Genomic DNA, 19,552 nt, shown 5'->3' with positions numbered 1-19,552 from the left:
TGCACGGAGAGGGAGGAGTGGGATCATGGAAGACCTTCTGCTCATTTCCACTAGCAGGACTCATTAGTTGAATCTGGCCCACTATTTGATCACCTGACCACTTTGGTTTTGAAGGCTTCAGAAATGAAGTACAGCATATTAAATTAATACTTATTTAAATTTAGGAGAGCTTAATTAACTCATCACTTCTGTTCAAGTGTATTTGTAACATAGGGTGCTGCCATATACCAGATCATATTATTAATTTCCATTTAATCCAGTATTGTATAATCTGACTAGTAGCTGCTGTCCAGGTTCTCAGGTCTTGCTACTTGACCAATGCCAGAGGTTGAACCTGGAACCTTCTGCATGCAAATCACAAGCTCTACCACCAGGTTATAGCTCCATCCTCATTTGTCTTGCCCATAAGCCGCAATATCTTGCAGCATGGTGGTCTTTCCTTGCAATTCCTGCTCCTGGCTTATCAGGTTTGAAAAATTCAAGAGTTCAAACACTGGAAATTACTTTCTTAAAGAAGATTGAGAGGCTGGCATTCTCCTTCTAGAGACTGAGCCCACTTTAGTTAAGTGACCATCCCAAATTGAAAACTCATGACTTTGTCATATCTTCTAAGAAACTAGTGCACGTTGCTGTTCTCACCTTTTAAATTTAAAACTTATCATTTTTAACTGTGTATTACAGAAGAGAACAAATGGTGCTCCAAATGGGTTTTATTCAGAGATTGACTGGGAAAGATATGTAAGTAAGAGTAATCGCCTGACATTCATACCTTCCCAAGAACATTCCTTATTATAAGAATTTTCTGAGAATTCGCCTCTGTGTTTTGTGTGTGTGTGTGTTCACTGTGTTTCTTGATTACTTCTTTTACACTTTAGTACATCCCATAATCACAGCGCAAAGCAGATAACAATATTTGAATACTCAGGATTTCACTGACATGTCTAACTGCCTAATTGGGTTCTTAAATTTGGCCCACATAGAAATATATCGTTCTCACGGTTTATTTATGACCTTCAAATTGCTGAGCAAGTGAGAGTTCACCTTCCTTCTAAGCCCTCCAGCACATGCCTAGAATTTAGAAGAGAGGTAGAGTCTTTCCTCACTTGTGCATAGGTTCAGATTGCCAGGAAACACTCTCACTATCTTATTCAAACCAGGCAGGCATGAAACAACAGTTTTACTACCTCCTCCCCACAGTCACCTGCGCCTGTCAGAAGGCTAAAGGAAGATGTGGTGCCTTTTATTACACAGCAGTTTGGAGATGGTTAGAAATACCAGTCGTTCTCTTGTTGCACGGTCAGACGGAGACCCCCAAAACTCCAGGCACCCCCGAGCAGAATAATGACACCAGGCAACGTTCTATGGGATTAAAATTGGCCACAACTTTATTAAGATTCAGATGTAGGGAGACCTTGGCACAGGCATTGGACATTTATCCTTCCTAGCCCCGCAGCCGGGGGTCTGGGTAATTTCCGGGTTATCCAGCATATGTGGGGGTTGGGCTAGCTCTGGAGAACATATGTTCAAGCATATAGCCCGCCCCCCTTTTCGCCGCCGCTGGAGGGGAAGAGCAATGACGGCCCCTGGGCGAATGGTCAATGCCTCTCCCCTAGACCCCTTTAACAGGAATCCTGGTATCGCCGCCGCAATGGGGGCGGGGGAGTCACCTCCCCCACGCCCCCTCATTTTGGTAAATGTCTAAAGGATTCCGCCCAAGGCCTGGAACCGCCAAAGTTGTGACGAATTGCTATGGGAAAGGCGAAACCTGCCAATGCAGGGAAATTCCTTTCTGGCCCTTCAACAGCGGCCTTGTTGTAGCAGCGCCTGCGTGCGTGTTCACCTGCGGAAGAAAAAAGGTTAACCTGCAATGTAAGCATTAATTTTTGGGAGTGGAGGGTGGGAAAGCTCTGGAGCCGTCGACTGCTTCCCAGGTATGTCTTGCCTTCTGCTGCGGGCAATGGATGGTTACCTCCTCCTACCTGGCCAATCCCACCCTGGCAACACCTCACCTGGATGCATTAGATGGCTGGCTGTGTGGGCAGAGACCACAGGTATCCAGCCCGGGAAGGTGGTGCCAGCCTCCAAACTGCTTGGGGCTGCCTGAGGCTCCCAGGGTGCTACGTGCAACTGTGCAAAATGCACACCCCTTTTATATGGGGAACGGTAATTATTTCTTACCTTCTTCAAACTTGTATGCAAGTGAGCTAAGACTCTGCCTCTGACAAACAGATGGAACATGAAAAACTATGGAGTTTCCCCTCCGTAGTGATGTAGTTTGGACAAAAGAGAAAATTACAGCTTCTTTCTTTTTCTAGATTACCATGCAGATTGCCATCAAATTTGGAGCCCCTCGCAAAATTGAGAGTTGTATCACACCTGTTTCAGGTTTAAGTCTGCTGGTTTTGGGAATTGCAACTAGATCTAGGAAAGGATATGATCTTGGAGTAATTTGAATGAATGAAACCAGCAAGAGTTTGAATTATTTAAGGAAAATAGTACATTCGTGTAGATGTGGATGTGAGTTTACACTTTACTCTGGAACAGAGATACATAAACAACCCTGTGTTCCGCTCAAAGGTTTTTGCTTCCTTTTAGTACTCATAAAAGCTTAAGGGCTTTTGCACATGCTAAACATAAAAATGTTTGCTAGCCATTGCCTTTCAATATACCTACTTGAAATCAGCAGAAATACGGTCTCCATGATTTTAACTAGGCGGGTGTAAAGATGTTCCATCTCTGAAAACACCATGCGTGGGGCAGAAAGCAACCTGCTTCTGAAAGGCCCTTGGGGCATGAGGATTTATCAGCAACAGCTTTGGTTTTTGTCCTGCAACAACCATTCTTGAAGCTTTACAGCCCTAGAACATGGTCATTGGCAGTGCTGTCAGAATGCAAAATCTTGGGCTGCAAAAAGCAGCCAGCCCCACATAGCCTTGTGGAAAGGGGCACTGGCCTGGGGGGGGGGGTGAGCAGAACAGACCACTTTGGTTCTCCTCGCAGTCATTTGAGAAGGAGTGCTTGCATATTTGAGCACCCTTGCTTCAAAGGGCTGCCCTCGCCCTACTTTGGAATATCTTCTAATCTTTTCATGTTAATTAGATTGTGCAAAATTGCCTTGGAAGAATGGGAAAAAGCCAATAAAATGTTAAAGACCAATTATGCTAATAAGGTGGGCACCATTTCAGACAGATTTCATGCTGTTAGTATGGAAGGTGTCCAAGTTAATTAGAAGAAATTAAAATTTCAGTTGGAATAATTTTTGCTTGCTTTAGCTGAAAACAAGTTAAAAGTTCAAGTGTGTTCCTGTTTACAATATTTACCTTTAAAATCACACAGCTTGGTCTGGTAATATAACAAAATGACTGTAGTCCCTAACTGTGTGTGTCTCTGTGTTTGTTTGTGTGAAGTTCTTTCTCTTCACTTTGTATACCAAGTATTATATATATATATATATATATATATATATATATATATATATATATATATATATATATATGCATGCATGCATTATAAGTAAAATAATCAAAATATTACTATTATTTTTCGTACCGTTACTATGCCCAGTTTGAGGAGACTGGGTGTTTGGGTTGGCATGATTAATATCTATAAATATTTCCAACACATGTGTCATGCATTCTTTCCAGACATTGTTTTTTTTGGAAAATGCTTCAGTAAATGAGATTTGATATAGAGACAGTGTAGTCCAAATAAACTGCTCTTTCTGGTACTACCTTTTTGGCTTTATCAACCAGCTGTGTCTCACTGTAACTACATTCTCTTGTCATGGTCAGATCCCCTCCTGTTGAGATTTAGATTGTCAATTACTTTTCTGCAGAGATGGGGGCCTATTAGAATGGTCTGCCGTCGAAGACTGATGGAACCAATTGGCTTCCAGGAGACTCTGGTATTTTTTTCTGCTGAGAGGTTTGGCAAGCCTGTTGAGGTCCTGGTCTATCATTGCAATTCAGGATTTGTCCTATGTTCACCCCTAAGGGCTTTACCCGAGCCCAAGTAGTACCATGGTATACCCTGGAGTTGAGAGCAGTAAAGCAGGTTAGAATATGATTGTAATGCAAGTAGAGGAAGACTTGGAATGAATACAGTTGAAAGCAAGTTTGTGTTCATTGTAAACCCTGTTTTGTGCTGGTGAAGGCAGTAAAAATTTAATTCTCTGCCTCCATCGTCCTTGGTGTCTCATCCAGCAGAGCTTTATAGGATGCTTTTACATATTGGCCTGAAGGATATGGTGGAACTCTCAATGGCATGCTGTGAATTATTTGTAAGGCATGTTGAGGATATGCTTGCTTGTATCCATAGAGACCTAGATTTCACTATTATAGCAGGCCAGTTTCTAAGAGTATCCAGTCTATCTGACTATTTTGTCAAATATTCATGGATGAGTTTCAATTAATACGGCTTGAGAATGTGGATGATGTGCTTGGAAGGGTGTGGGTGTTCTTGCCCCTATACATGTTACGACTGATAACATCCAGCAGGGAGGGGATGGCCAGCTAGCCCAAGGAGATAATTAATGCCTCTCTGAGAGAGGGCATGAAAGAGCCAGGAGTGAGACCACTAATTAATAAATTCCATTAGACCCAAACTTTATGTATAGACTGGTTGCAAATGTCTCTTTGCTGAGCCTGGTTCTTGAGTTGGTGGGCACCAACCAGCTCCAGACTCCAGGCACTCTTGAATGAAGCTGATTTTGTAGATCTACTGTGTAGATTCTGTGTTTAGGCCTGGTTTAGGCACTGAGGCCATCCTGTATTATGACTTGTGTCAGCAGAGAGATGGAGGAATGTGTCCCCATTGATTGTCCTTGATCTCTTGACAACTTTCCATACCATTGTCCATGATGGTCTTCTTGGGAGCACCAGTGATAGGATGCTTGTATTCTGATTATGTTTTTATATGATTATGCATTTTATTACTGTATTTTAATTTTAGTTGTAAATCACTTTGGAGCTTTTTGAAGAAGGAAGCACCATGGGAATTTTGTAAACCATCAAAAAAGAAGCAGCTGGTTCTGTTATGAATGTTGTCATGGCCATGTAAACCAAGGTGGAGGCTAGATTTTATTTTATTAAATGAGAACCAACTTGATCTCTGATACAGGGACATCACTTTTAAAGAGCATTAAACAGAAGGCAAAGGTGAAAAAAGAAAATTCTATCAGGCACTTGAAACGAGCCCTTCTTTAGCAAGAGGCCTCGTGCAAATTTTTGCATACATAATGCTTTGATGTCTTCCATATTTCCAAGCCACCATTTTCTTATATTGGACATATTCCTTAACTATTTAATATTTTCACCCCACTTTCCCCCTACTGCACAGAGATCAGGGCAGTTAGCACAACTGTTTGACTGCCTGGCAGAGAAAACAGGTTCCTGGGTAGACTCTTCATTCTTAGTTAAGCGTAGAGAGCATTGCACATACCAATCGTTTATTGGACAAGTGCTTCTTATTAATTTGAAATTGGTGGGAGAGAGGGGAAAGAAAGAGTGATTACTTAATGTTTTGCGAGTACTCTAATTGCTTCACTATGTTTGCTGCACCAGAATTCACCTGAGCTTGATGACGAGGGATACAGCATCAGACCAGACGAACCAGGCTATATCCTTCATGGTCAGTTTTACAACTGAGTTTGCAAACTCTGAAACAAGTGTGGGTTCAAGTGTTGCCATCCTCCCTACCGCTGGATGCCCCTGAAACATCAGTATCAAAAGTTTATTTTATTTTATATCTTTATCAAATGTGTATCCCGCCCCTCCTACCAAAGGAGCCCAAAATGTTCAAGAGGCTTTATGGATGAAAAGATAGTGGCCAGAAGTAAAATTTAATTTTAAGCAATCATTATAAAAAGAAAAAAAGGAGCCAACACTCATGCCTGGTGTTTGAGGCAGTGATGGTCTGGGTGGAGACCAAGAAACTGAAATTGATCCTGGCGGAGGTATTGTGGATGGACCGATCTTGTGTCCAGGAATTAGGTGGGTGACCTGTTCTGAAAGGGTTGCACTCACTCTGAAGGTACAGGTTCGTAGTCTGGGAGCACTTGCTGGTCCAGAATCTATTAGAGGCTACCCTCAACTTACACAGGGGTTTTGTTCTGGTGATCAAGTGTAAAGCCAAAATTGCATATAGTCAAAACACATTGGGTTCAGTGATGGATGGGATTGCCAAAATCATTTTTCCTGGAACCCCGCTTCCTTTCCACCCCATTTATTTTATTTTAGCCAGACGTGTAAAGCTGAATACACACAAGTTAAATGTGTGCAGGTTGCAAGTTGCCTGTGTTAGAGTCTCCAGTGGCCCCTATGGCCTCTAGAAGTGCTCATGACCAGCTTAGGCTGGTCCACAAGCTGTGGCTATACCTGGACAAGAATAGCTTGGGCTAAGTAATCCATACTGTACTGATCTCCCATTTGGACTACTGCAACCTGCTCTGTGTAGGGCTGCACTTGGAGACAGTTTAGAAGTTGCAGCTACTGGTAGGGCTCTGGTCCTGAAAATGCTCACTGCTTGATAGAGAGCTGCTAGGCCTGATTCAAGATGTTAATACTAGTGTAAAAAGTCCTAAATGGCTTCGGCCCAATAGCATTATAGTTTTCCTTCCCCAATATTAACCATCTCATATCTTACGCTGCTGCTGGTTGCTGTTACTCTCTGGAATTTGTAAATCTGTTTTTATCATTGTTGCCCCATGAAAGTTATATTTTGTGATTCAACAACATTTCTCTTTAACTGTGATCTACCTACCAAAGGAAAGCACTTTTATTCCTCAAGTGAATCTGAAGAGGAAGAGGAGGCACACAAGAAATTCAACATTAAGATTAAGCCCTTGCAGTCTAAAGATGTTCTTAAGAGTGCGGCAACCGTTGATGAACTGAAAGCTTCTATAGGCAACATTGCACTTTCGCCATCTCTAGTGGTAAGCAAAACTCTTTTTTTAATATGGTGATTGATTAGATTTTCAAAACTTAATTTTGCTTAGCTTTCTTGTTATATTTGTTCCTTGAATTAGCATTTTTAGTATAACAAATCCTGGTTTTATCACACAATGGCAATGCTTTTCAGAAACTATTTTTGGTTCAGGATGTGTTGAAAAATGTGTTCTGCATGTTGACAGGTTGGTTTTTAAAGTATATTGCTGAACTGCACTAGCAACTTTCTGTGCATGCCAAGTACATTTCAGTAACAGTGAATGGCACGACTATTTTGATCCATGCCAAAAGAAAAAACATTAGCAGCACTTTAACAAAAAAATAATACATTACTAATTATAGATGACTTTACTTATTCAAAATAGGGTCACATTTTTCTAGGTACACTTTAATTATAATGCCCACAAGCCAGATAGCCAGACATTGATTCTGGGAGCTCAGGAGAGGTCCTTGATCTTTTTTTAGGGGAAGGAGACCCCCTCCTATGTGTTACACCGAGCACCCTATGAGTCTTGAAAGCCATCAATTATGTATGCTTAAAGGTGTAGAGCTGTAATTTGGCAACGTATCATTCCATGTAAAGTCAGAATCTAATTTATTGGAAATAGTCTGGATTGTTACGTCATAAGGGGCAGCAGAGAATGAATGAAGATGTTATTGTTTTGCCCCTTGGAGAAGGAGAAGACATGACAAGTAGTTCTGTGATATATCTATCTGGAGGATTCCCCCACCCCCAACAGAATACAAGGCTGCAATTAGAAAGGAAAGACTGGCACAGAGGGAGAGGTACTTTTTTAGCACTTTGCCCACATACTATTTCCTTTTGAAATTTTTGCACACAAGCAGGTCTTGCACTCTTGTAACACTTTCCAGGGAGAAAGCCCCATTGAACACAGGGGGACCTCATTAAGCATGCATAGCATTACACTGTAAAATGTTTTAAATGTATAAGTGAAGATATGAAGTGTGAACACAACAAAAGTGTTTGTCATAAAGAGAACAGAGCTGTGGTAAGCTACTAGTCCTTGTGTATCCAATGACAGCAAGTAAGAAAAAATGTGTTTTAAATAATTTATTGAAGTGAAATAAAAAAGAGGTTGCCAGCCATGAGAGAAAGCTTGGAGATAAAAGCTTTGGAGGACCTTCTCCCTTGTGGAAATGGGCAGTATCCATTTCCCACTAGAGATTCCAGAACTCATAGGAAAGCAAAGGAACAGGGATAGAGACTGAACCCCTTTCAGGGCAAGCAGCACTTTGTATATTTCAGTGTGGACTCTATCTCTTTAAAGTCTCATCTGACTTGTCTTTGTTAGCATGCAATGTCTTGAAGCTTTGCAAAATAAATCTTACTCACCCCCTAAACTGTTCAGATTTGGGGGAGTGGGGGGGGTTGTAGGCTCCCTTGTTAAGGAGGTTAGGCAACAATGCCTTTTAAAAATTGTGTTATGTGTGGGGCCATAGTTCAATAGTATTGCTTGTGAGTTTTGAGGACTGTGGAATAAAAAAAATGTGAAAGTAAAATCTCAGAAGTCACTGTTTTGTGTGCTTGTACATGAAACCATATGCTTTCTCTAAAAAATTACTCTAAATCCAAAGTAGCCAATGTGTTGTTGGACCACGATTCCCATCAACCCCATAGCCAATGGTCAGGAATAATGGGAGCTCTATTCTAACAGCATCTAGAGGATGTCAGATTAGCTACCTCTGCTTCTATCATCTGGAAATTTTAATCTAAAGTGAGGACAAGCATATATGACAGCTGAATCAAATCTATATAATTTTGTTCAATTTAGAGAGCATGTTTTTGGAGGGGGGGGAAGAGGATGGGTTATCTTTTCCTGCTAAAACAGGTTTTCTTGTTTTGATAAATGATCTTGCATTGAGGGCCAGGGGCCTGGCATTGTTGAGTAAAACAGATTTATCCCATACACAAACTGATAAATACATTGCAATACTTTATCTCAAAGCTTTTGTATAACCTGGTCACCGGAGGTGCTGCTGAACATACAGCATCTGCAGAAGGCTGAATTTTGTAGCTTGCTAGGGAAAACCCACTTCGGTTGAGAGTGCTGCAAGGATCAACTTATTTTTGGAAAATGTGGTGCTGCTTTAGTGACAAGAAATGCTAGAGATAATACTCTTGGATCACTTCTAAATCCTTAGTTTTGTTTTCTATCCAGTCTACCATTGTTCTAAAAATCAAGGGTAGACTGCTGTCAGAGGGTGCACAAACAAAACGTAAATGTAAGACTTACTTACATGCTACTAATTCATACATAAATTGCAAATATCCCATTTTCTCTCTTGCAAGAAACCCAGGGTTTTATAGTTATGTGAGGCGAACAGTGCTTCAGGACTTTTCAGTACCCTCACAGAAGTACTATTCCTTACATTCTTGGGAGAAAGCCATGACAGAATATATCCTTGCAACAGAAAAACTGTAGAATGCCCCTAACTGATCCCTTGTCACTGCTAATACTAACTTATATCTATAATTAATTGCTGTTCTAAGTAATAGTGTTCTGTGGGTACATAATTGCTTAAAAGCTTTTCAATTTACAATAGAACAAAATGAATTATCATTAGCTGTTTTTAATTTACAATCAAAGTTTTCCAATGTTGATTGACTTTCAGCAATTGCATTTTCATCTGTTACTTAAGTTTTAATAATATGGAACTAGCTACATAATAGGAAGCAGGTGTCAATGTCAACGTTTGTTTATTTATTTGTTGGTCTCTACCCTGTAAACCAAAGCAAAAAAACAACAACCCTGAAGTTGTACTAAACTAAAACCACATAACATGTTTTAACAATACTGCTGGGATCACATTTATGTTGTTTTAAAATTTGCTACTGCCTTCTGTTCTTTGCTTATGTGCTGTGGCGATTGGTCTTTAGTCTAGTAAGTGAGCTTTGCAGTCATTATGCAGTCACCAGGCTGTTGCAGCTGGGCTTGGAGGCAAGACAACAGTGCATTATATTGTTGTATATGGAAGCCAGGTTCAAGAGTTGATTTGTGACACTCATTTCCTGGGCTGTGGAAGATGTGGGAACAGTAAATCAGAATGATGGCTTTGTTGCACTGCAGAAAATGCAGCTTCCTGATCTACTGATGTTGTACGTACACTACAGTCTTAAGGAAGCTTGGCAAGTAAAGCGGTAATGCTCTTTATGGAGAGCAGGATGCTAATAAGAATAACTGAACTAAATTGCTCTATAACTACACTATTTTTATAAGGACAGAATATATACCAAGCAAATTTGATTGCTTTACATTCTTTTCTAAGACAGCAGCACTTCATGCTGTTATATTTAAAAGCAGTAAATTAAGTACCAAGATACTTGGTGTGTTTAATTCAAAAGACTGTACTCTGTTTGATCAATAGAAGTGATGCCTTGTTTTCTAACACAACACTTGGTTCACAATAGTTGGGTTCCATCTAGTGTGTGAAAGCATTATATATTTGTTTTCCACATCCTATTCTTGGCTAAAGGGTAAATGCCAGCATCCTCATAAAGTCTTTATATTTCATCCATAAGGCACCTAGGGTGATATTTAGAGGTCATGGCTGACTACTCTGCTCCTTTAAGCTTTTAAAAGAGGCAGAGGACTGTGTGCTTGAGGATTTCCATTAGCTAAGTAGAGATGAGGTAGGAGCAAAGACGATGGTGTGGGGCACTTACTTTAGTTACTCAATTAATGTTTCTGCTGTACCTGATTGCCCAGGTCATCAGGACCTGCTGTTGCCAGTTCAAAAACAAGTTTCACTTTTGTGTAGGGTTTCACTGTCCCTCTTGCACCCTCTTTTGGGTTCCTTTCTTCCAATCTGTGTCCTATCATGCTGTTCTCTAGGTCTAGAATACCTTCTGTTTGACCTTTTTATTCAGCAAAGCCATGTTAGCCTGACCTTACATCCATTTCATCTGATTCTCCTTAGCCTAGATCCTCACAGGTATTCTAACAAGGTAGAACAAGCATGGCGGGGGCATCATCATGGCAGACTCTAGACTACCAGCACAGTGTTGGTATGCCCCACCCCCAGATAAATTGCATTATTCAATTATATGTGACAGTAGCACCTATGTTCTTTTCATGTGCCTGCCCCTGTTCACAAAATAAAGCTAGGGGTGGGATGGTCTTTCCCTGTAACTTACATCTCCGCAGTTAATTTCTCTTGGCACTTTTATCTGCTCCTGAGTCACTTCTAGCACTGGAGCCAGGAAAGAGGAAAAGTGGATGGAGTAGTGAGGCACAAGACAAGCAGCAGGGAGGGTTCACCTTCACCAAGAAGACATTTCTTTTTCTATTTTTTCTTGGTGTGTGTGTGTGTGTGTACACACACACACATACTGTATAGTTACTTCTTCCTCCATGTCAATTAAGCTAATATACTTAGCAGTGCTTTGCTCTGCCCTGTAACCTGCTTTAGCCAGTGGCCATCTGCTCAAATACCGAGGCATAAAATAGGAGTGAGGCACTTGGGAGCAAGTAGCATTTGTTGGATATTGCAGTGTCTCAAAATAAATAAAATAAGAAGGACAACCAGGAGTCCAAGTAAGAGACAAATGAGAAGTTGTTATCAGAAATAAACCAAACCTCTTTGGAATATGAATTGCATACTGTATTCCAGGATCTCATAAGGTGTTAAGTACCTTCAGGGAGGCCCCTGCTCTAGAGCTGGAAAGCAGAACCAAATTAGTTTCCTTATATAGGAGGGACTTCCATGACTGGCTTTACCTGCCAAATCTCCAGGTGGTGCTTGGTTGGAGCTCCTAAGAGCCGAAATGGTTCCTGCTTCCTTTGGGGTGGGAGGTGGTAGAAATCCTTTTATTCCTTTGGTCGCTGCCTCCAGGTATCCCCTCCTCCTAGGCTTGGCAGTGGGGTTGTGGCTCCAAGGGTGAGGGTAGCGATCTGAGTTGGGTGGGTGTGTACCAGAATCTCTTGATGGTGATGGATGGTGGGCAGGAGGCTGGGTGCTCCACATGATCTACCATGGGGCACTGCTTCTGCATCCCTGACCCACAGGGTATGTGGCTGTGTGTGGAACCCATCACAGAACTCTTTCTCATAGAACTTTCTTGCATGGCCTTAGCAAGCATGCATGCTTAATGGAGCAGCACATTGGAGGATTGAGGTAGCAAAGAGAATATTCTTCCTGAGGTTTATGGCAGGGGATGGAAGGGCAGGTCCCAGGGCCAGTCTTAGGACAAGAAATAGGAGCTTCAGGGACCTCCTCCTCTACAAGCTCTTCCAGAGCTCTTCTTGTACTTCCCACAAGCCTGCAGCCCATGGGTTCCAAAGAGGCATCTCCTCCCCTTGGTGGGGGAGAGGCAACCCCCCCCCCCAAAGAAGCAAGCCAACACATTCCCTTTATTGGCTACGATACTGCCACTGTGCAAAGCTAAGCCAGCATGTTCCCATTGACCCTGGGGTTCATTCCTAGCCAGGCCTTCAGCTATATGAGGCATACCCAAATACAGGAAGTGGCAAAGGGGGAAAGAGTTTTGGAGTAAGACAGAAAGCAGTGTACCCTGCTGTTTCCTTTGGAAGTTTTCATGGCGCAAAAGCCACCCAGAAGGGAGCAAGAATCGCCTTCCCACAGGGTCCTCCATGGGTGTAGCCAGGATTTATGTTAGCAGGGGCAGGCTTCATGCTGGGGGGGGGGGCAGAACCTCAGTTAAGTATTTTTATTGGTTTACTTGATCTAGAGGGGCAGCTGCTCCCCTTAGCCATGGCCATGGGGTCCTTCTTAGGCACTGCACCTGCCCAGCGTTTTGAAGACAGAGTGGGTAAGCCCAACTAAGGGCAAGCTTGTCCATAGGCTGGCAAACAAGCTGCATTGCCTCCCCAAGAAAGCAGTGGAGCTGTTGTAGGTGCCTGTTCATTTATTGTGTCAGCTCCTAAACTGGGGGACATCCAGACGAGGAGGTTTTTCTTATGTGACCTTTTCCCAGGTCAGGGTGGTCCAGGTAAAGGAGGGTTTTGAGGGATATTTATTTGTTTAGTCAGCTCCCCAATCACTTCCAGTCTTGTTCCGGAGAGTATGGAAAGGCCATATTTTTTCTCTGCTTGGTAGCTGCAGAGGAGGTACCCCCCCTCCCAAATAACCTCCGGCACCCTCTGAGAACAGCAGTCCATCCACAGTAAGAATTTGTTTTTTTCACAAGAGCCTGTCTTGTGAATCTTGCTTTATTCCATTCCTTAAGTAGATGGCAAACAAATAGTATTTGATTGAAATTGAGGCTTAGTGAGAGGTTTCTTCTGTAGTATTTGATGGAGGAACTACTCAGAGCCTTCTGTTGAGTTGCAATAGGCTCTCTTATTAGATTACAAAAGGAAGCTCATTATTCTAAACGTATAACCCACAAGTTTTCTACTCATTTAAATAGGGTGGGGGTGATAGTACTAGCCTGCTTAGGCAGAAGAGAATGCATGTATCTTCAGTTACTTAGTGGATCACATCTATCATCCCTATTTTCTGGAAATGGTTTATTTTATTATCCTTATTAGCTAAAGTAAATCTGATAATGGAAGCCAGGATAATGATTGGCATTTTCCTGACTACTTCTGTTCTCAAGATAACTACCAGAATGATGTCTCAAGATAACTGCCAGAAGAATGTAGCAGTATTTGGCTGTATACAAAGCACCTGTAACATCACCATCATAACAATAATACAACATTGAAAGTTTGTTTTCAAGTCAAATAGCTTCTCACAAAAGTAAGAAGCCAAAATTGTTGCAAATGCCTGTTGTGGAGAGAATAAAAACAAGTCCACACTTTTTTGGAAGGGTACAGCTTTTTAAAGTCCATCAGGATACTGTTTACTGCCGTATACATATTTTAATGGAAAATTCATTGTGGGGTTTGAAAATATAGTTTCTCTTTATTTGGTGTACCAGCAATGTGTAACTGGGCATTTACAATGTAAGACTGCAATTGTATGAACTCTTATTTGGGGGGGGGGTAAGTGTCATTTATCTCAGTGGAACGTATTTCTGAGTGATTATGCATAAGCTGGGATCAGATTGCACTTACATTATTGGTTTACACTTCTGTATGAGTATTTACTCTACTTTGTATATAATAACCTTTTAGGCATTTCAGAATTTGTTAGTTTGCTTATACAGTAATGCAATCCTAAGCATACTTTCCTATAAGTAAGTTTCATGGAAATAAATCCAGTTTTACTACTGAGCAGACCTGCATGGACAAGAGACTGGGATATGCCATTTCATGGAGAGTGATATTGTATGCATAAATGCTTGTGATTTAGAAAATGCTTATTCTCCCTCCCTTTTCTCCATTTGTTAATGCATTCTATAGAGGAAAAGTCCGGTAAGAAATGTATCTATCCCGTTTTCTTTCTTTGTATCTATCATTTTAATGAATTATTTGCCTTAGCAAGTATTCACTTTATTTATCTTTTTAAAAACAGTCTATAAAACCATGAATATAAAATGCAACATCTTATTATTTACAAGAACTGGTAGTTTTCCATTTGGCTTTCTTTATGAGTGGTGGCTAATCCCATTCAATTCACATTGCACATAAATATATGTAATGGTATGAAGCTTTAAATCCTAACGATGCTGGAATAAATGTGGACTTTCCACAAGTATGAACCTCTGTAACTCTACCTTTGGTTTTTTTTACTGTTCATAAAATCATTCAGCCATAGTATTTTGTGGCCTATCAGCATCATTATTATTTACTAAATTTGTATACAACTCTTCAGCTGAAGATCCAGTGCTGGATTTTCTTTCATTTCACTGCATTAATTTCTCCAAGTTTTTTTAGACAACATGAAGACTGCTGTACAGTCTGGTTCAACCAGGACTTTGCTATATTGATATGCTAATTTGACACCTTCCTTAAATTTTGGAGACATAAAAAGGAGGCTAGCACCTCCACCACTAAATTCATGTGTAAGCTTTTACATCAATAGTAGTTTTCTTTCATTTGGCTTATGACATCTGTACCCATCCTGCCAAGGAATACATGTTGTGTACTTATGAGAATTAGACCTGTTTGGTTTATTCTGCTTTGTGGTGGAAGTTAGAGCAAAAGCACAATTGCACTGGCGTGGAGAGGGGTGGGGTGAGAATAGCATGACAGGCACTTTCATCTTGTTATCTGTGGACTCATCATGATGAACTATTTCCTGCAATAATGTGCACACTTTCCGCAGTTCAACTAGCTACTGTATGCGTGTGTAAACAGGCTTCCACTCAGCTACCCCTTCCTGATACAACAGTTGCAGTTGAGGGCATGTAGCCCTCTAAACAAAGCTGAAATCTGCTGATAGGCTGTTTGGCAGTAAGAACAGGATTCAGTCCCCTTGGCCAGCAGCTGATCAGTGAATCTTAGCTTTGTTTAAAAGGCTATATGTGCACAGTCTCAGCTCCTTCATATGATGATCTGTAGGATCAGATCAGGGCTGGCTCACCCATGAGGAGGCTCCCCCACTAACAGAGAAGCACCAGTGGCAGTTTCTGGCTAGATCTCATGTGTTTTGCAAGATCCTGCCAGAGCTCACCACTGCTTCTCAGGTGCTACCACACAACCCAAGTAAGGAAGGATTTTGTGGGGTGGCAGGAGGGTGGCATGGCAGGACACATTCCTGTTTTGTCTCAGGCAGTGAAGTGGGGCCACTCTGCCACTGGATCAGATCCATGGTCTGCTTTTGTACAAATATAAAGTAGTCAGGAAAATCGTGCCCGCTTGGTGGGCTGAGACCAAAACTTAAAAAGAAATGTTGATAGAATCTGAGGCTAAATTAGTGGCATACTAGATATTTGCAGATTCCTTTCCCCAGCCTTAAATGTCACAGATAAGTAGAAGTCGCAAGCAGTTGCTTACTGGAAAGAATGAAAGGAAAATATGCGTTGACAAATTCTTGGCTAGTGTGTATTGGCATTGTTCCACTGAAGTTACTGAAACTGTGTGAGATCATGAGCTGAAGCCCTGCGCAGGTAGTATCCAAGCTATAGCCAAAAATAGCCCAAATCTCTCCAGAGAGCACTGCTGCTTCAGTTATATTTATTTATTTTAGAGGATAACATACCACCAGTAAACAAAGTATCTAAGCGGTGAAGACAACACACACGTAAAAGAGCATAAATGCTATCAATTACTTGGCATTTCATGATTAGTTTGATTTGCATTGCAATATGATTCCAAACTGATCCTTCTGCATCTTCAGCTGTGTTGTTTTTACAGTCATACCTCGGGTTGCGAATGCTGCAAGTTATGTGTTTTCGGGTTGCGCTCCGCGCTGAACCCAGAAGTACCGGAACGGGTTACTTCCAGGTTCCTGTGCTCGTGCATGCGCAGAAACACAGAATGACATCATGTGCGTGCGGAGAAGCGCCTAATCGCGTCACGTGCATGCGCAGACGCGGCGCTGCGTGTTGCGAATGCACTTCCCGCATGGATCATGTTCGCAACCTGAGGTATGACTATATAATCTCATCTAAATCAATAGCCAATAACATTTTTGAACATTTATGCACTCATGTTCAACAAGTGTCTCACCTATATTCCTTTATTTGAGCAGTCATAAATTACCCATTTTGGTATGGGGGAACTAAGAAGGATAGCTTGCCTAATCTCTCTTTGCAACTTGTGTACTTTTGTATGCCGCAGCGTTTCCTGTATTTATAAGAATTAATGTGATCTTTATTCGGAAAACTGATGACGCGTGTGCCTGTTTGTCTGTATTTCTCTACTAATTTCTTGCTGCAAATAAGCCAACACAGTAGAACTCTAATTTGCCAATTTATTTTTTAACAAGGATTTACTAGAGAGATATGAGAAGGGGACCTTGAGGGCAGATTAAAATTTGCTAGGCTTCTTAACAATCGATGTCTCACCCTTCCATACCTATGGCATGTCTTCCTTTAGTTAGGTTTATGGGGCATCAAGGGGTCAGACTACAAGCAACAAGGTAGATCTGTGATTGGATAATCTTTTTTGTTTTAAAAACTTAAGAGCAGTGACAAAGAGCCCCTCAGCAGCTCTGAGTTGAGGGAGTATTTAACCCTTTCCCCCTTGGTCAGTTCCATAGCTGCCAAGATTTCCCTTTTCTCACGAGGAAGCCTATTCAGCATAAGGGAAAATCCCTTTAAAAAAGGGATAACTTGGCAGCTATGGTCAGTTCCAGAATTTGGAGTGCCATGTGCAGGCTGCCATTCTAGGTTCCATCCTATCTAAACTGGGCAGCCCCTTTGGTATTGCTGCATAGGCCTCAAGGAGCCTCAAAGTTAACCATTTGTTTCCAAAATTTCTGCAGACATCTATATAGCTTACTCATTAAAAGGACATCAGATAACTTTGGGATCTTGGTGAGACAGGGGGAATCTGGGGAAATTGTTTACTTAATTTGTGAAGCTAGAGGAAGATCTCATCATCCAAAGTCCTTTTTTTATTATTGATCTGTCACTCTCTGACTCGGTACCTTTCTCTCTTCCTTTTTTGCTGATAACAGAGGCGCAGCCCGGTAAGACGTTGCATGACTTTTCGCCTTAAATCAGTAGCAGGAATGACCGGGAGTGCTTGTCATCTGGGTTTAATTTAAATTAGTTTTGTGAACTGCAAGTACAGCAAATTAATCTGACTTAAAAGTAATTGGGTGAAAATTACTGTTCTTTCAGGGGGTGTGTGGCTATCTGTAGCAGCCTTGTTCTTTCATAGAAATACTGAATGGAACCATACTGGCACTACTACAGATTCCACATAATACCTATTCCACATTTGTATAAAATAAAAAATCAATTGTTTTGTGTGGCAGCACCTCCTCTTTGGAACTCCCTGCCTATTGTGATCAAGCAGGTGTCTTCACTGTACTCTTTTCAGTGCCTGCTAAAAACATTCCTGTTTAGACAAACCTACTCCCAGATGCTGAGAAAGCTGATGTAATTTTAATCTGTTTTAGTATTTAAACTTGTGTATGTTTTAAAGTAGGGTTGTGAACTTTCTTGATTTTATTGTTTATCTTTTTGTAAACCACTTTGAGGTGTCTTTTTTTAAAAAACAACAACAAGCAGTTTCTAAATTTTATTAAATAAATCAAATATTGCTTAGGAATTCTTTAAGGTTTTATTTAAGTCTCAGTGGTGCCACTCTTGAAACTGTCCTACACAGAAACTGTCCTTCTTGGAGAAGTTGATAATTTTTTGATTATTTCATTTTGAATAAAGCAGTCTGCCAACTCTTATGATTGTTCAGAAAAAATTCAAACCAAATTCTGCATAGAGCAAGGAAGCAACCAAACTGAATTGAGCTATTGCCAAGATTAACTTCCCTGGTTGATTTTTCCCCCTTTTGTTTTTGAGGTTCTGACCATATTTTTTTCACACTTGCTATTCCAGAATAAGAATACATCCATATACTTCCTGCAATGTATTCTCTTGATGTGATACGGTGCCTATTTAACAAAAACGTGCAAAAAGTAGCTTACTATTGGCTTCGGAAGAGAGAATATGATGGAACATTATTTAATTGGCATATATTAACATCAGATATATCATATGCTGATAATATGCCTAGCATATCCATTAGAATATGTTTCTGAGGACTGACTACAGAATGGAAATCTTGGCAAGAATCAACTAGTGACGTGTTTGGCTAGGAACCAATTCTCTTTCACCAGACTTCTGCCTACAGGGCAGACAATAATTTTGTTGTCCTTAATAACTATCTTCCTTGAACTTTGGTGTTACTGTCTCTTCCTGTAGCATAGAAGTATTCTTCGTGGAGAAATATTGCACAAAGCGTGATTTGAAAGGAGAAGTTTTTGCAAGAATTGCCTTGAAAAACTGTTTTCTTTGACAATACATGCATTTTGCAGGAACATTGTGTGTGAGAAGGATGGATGGATGGATGATGGTGGCAGAAATATGAGGATTAGTGACTGACAGTAAATTTGCCATATCTTCCCTGTTGCTATGGCAAATACTGTTGAAAGCTGTTCTGATACCTTTTGCATATTCAGACATTGTTTCCCACCTTCCTCCTAGTTTCAGAAGTTTTATCTCCTTCCCCCTGTCCCCACCAATTGTTTCTTTATCTTCTGGAATATTAAAGCCTGCTTGGAAACATGTTTCAGTCCAAAGCTGGTGATCAAGTGTGTGAGACTATATGTATGAGTGCATTAAGAAGTTCCAGAACGGTAAATAAATGACTTGTCAAGCTCTTTGGATTTGTTTGGCACATCGTTGCAATTCCAGAATGTATGATCACTTTTCGTTTGCTTGTCTTGATTCAAAAACCTGAAATTCTCAAGCAGTGATTTGTAGCAGCTAATCAAATATTCTATTTGCCTATATCTGGTATTTGTATGTGTGTGAATGAATCCACTGGGGTACAAACCTCCAAAATGAAGAATGTGAATCCAGGTCAATGTATATTTTATTATAGCAGTGTTAATGCCTAATTCTGTTTTCTTTCTTTTCAACTAAGGTAAGCTGCCATTTATTGCACGTGTCTAAAAATATAATCCTATAGTCCTAAACTGTAGTTTTTGTTTTTAATTGTAGGGTACAATTAAAAGGAATTTATCTAGTAAGTATATCTATTTATTGAATTTTGTTGGGACACAATATA

General features: G+C 40.8%; 1 protein-coding gene across 1 annotated transcript in view; it reads left to right on the top strand.

Annotated features, from left to right (window-relative positions):
* Positions 1-19,552, top strand: part of SGIP1 (SH3GL interacting endocytic adaptor 1) — a 106,904-nt gene that overhangs the window by 41,911 nt on the left and 45,441 nt on the right. Inside the window, exons 5-8 of the mRNA XM_060277462.1 lie at positions 682-738; positions 5,562-5,616; positions 6,756-6,931; positions 19,486-19,510. Coding sequence (XP_060133445.1) covers positions 682-738; positions 5,562-5,616; positions 6,756-6,931; positions 19,486-19,510 — 313 coding nt within the window. The remainder of the gene's footprint in view (positions 1-681; positions 739-5,561; positions 5,617-6,755; positions 6,932-19,485; positions 19,511-19,552) is intronic.

Source organism: Zootoca vivipara, chromosome 7 (genome assembly GCF_963506605.1).
Source record: "Zootoca vivipara chromosome 7, rZooViv1.1, whole genome shotgun sequence".
Lineage (NCBI taxonomy): Eukaryota > Metazoa > Chordata > Lepidosauria > Squamata > Lacertidae > Zootoca > Zootoca vivipara.
Note: the sequence above shows the minus strand (reverse complement) of the source record. Positions and strands in the feature narration are given on the sequence as shown.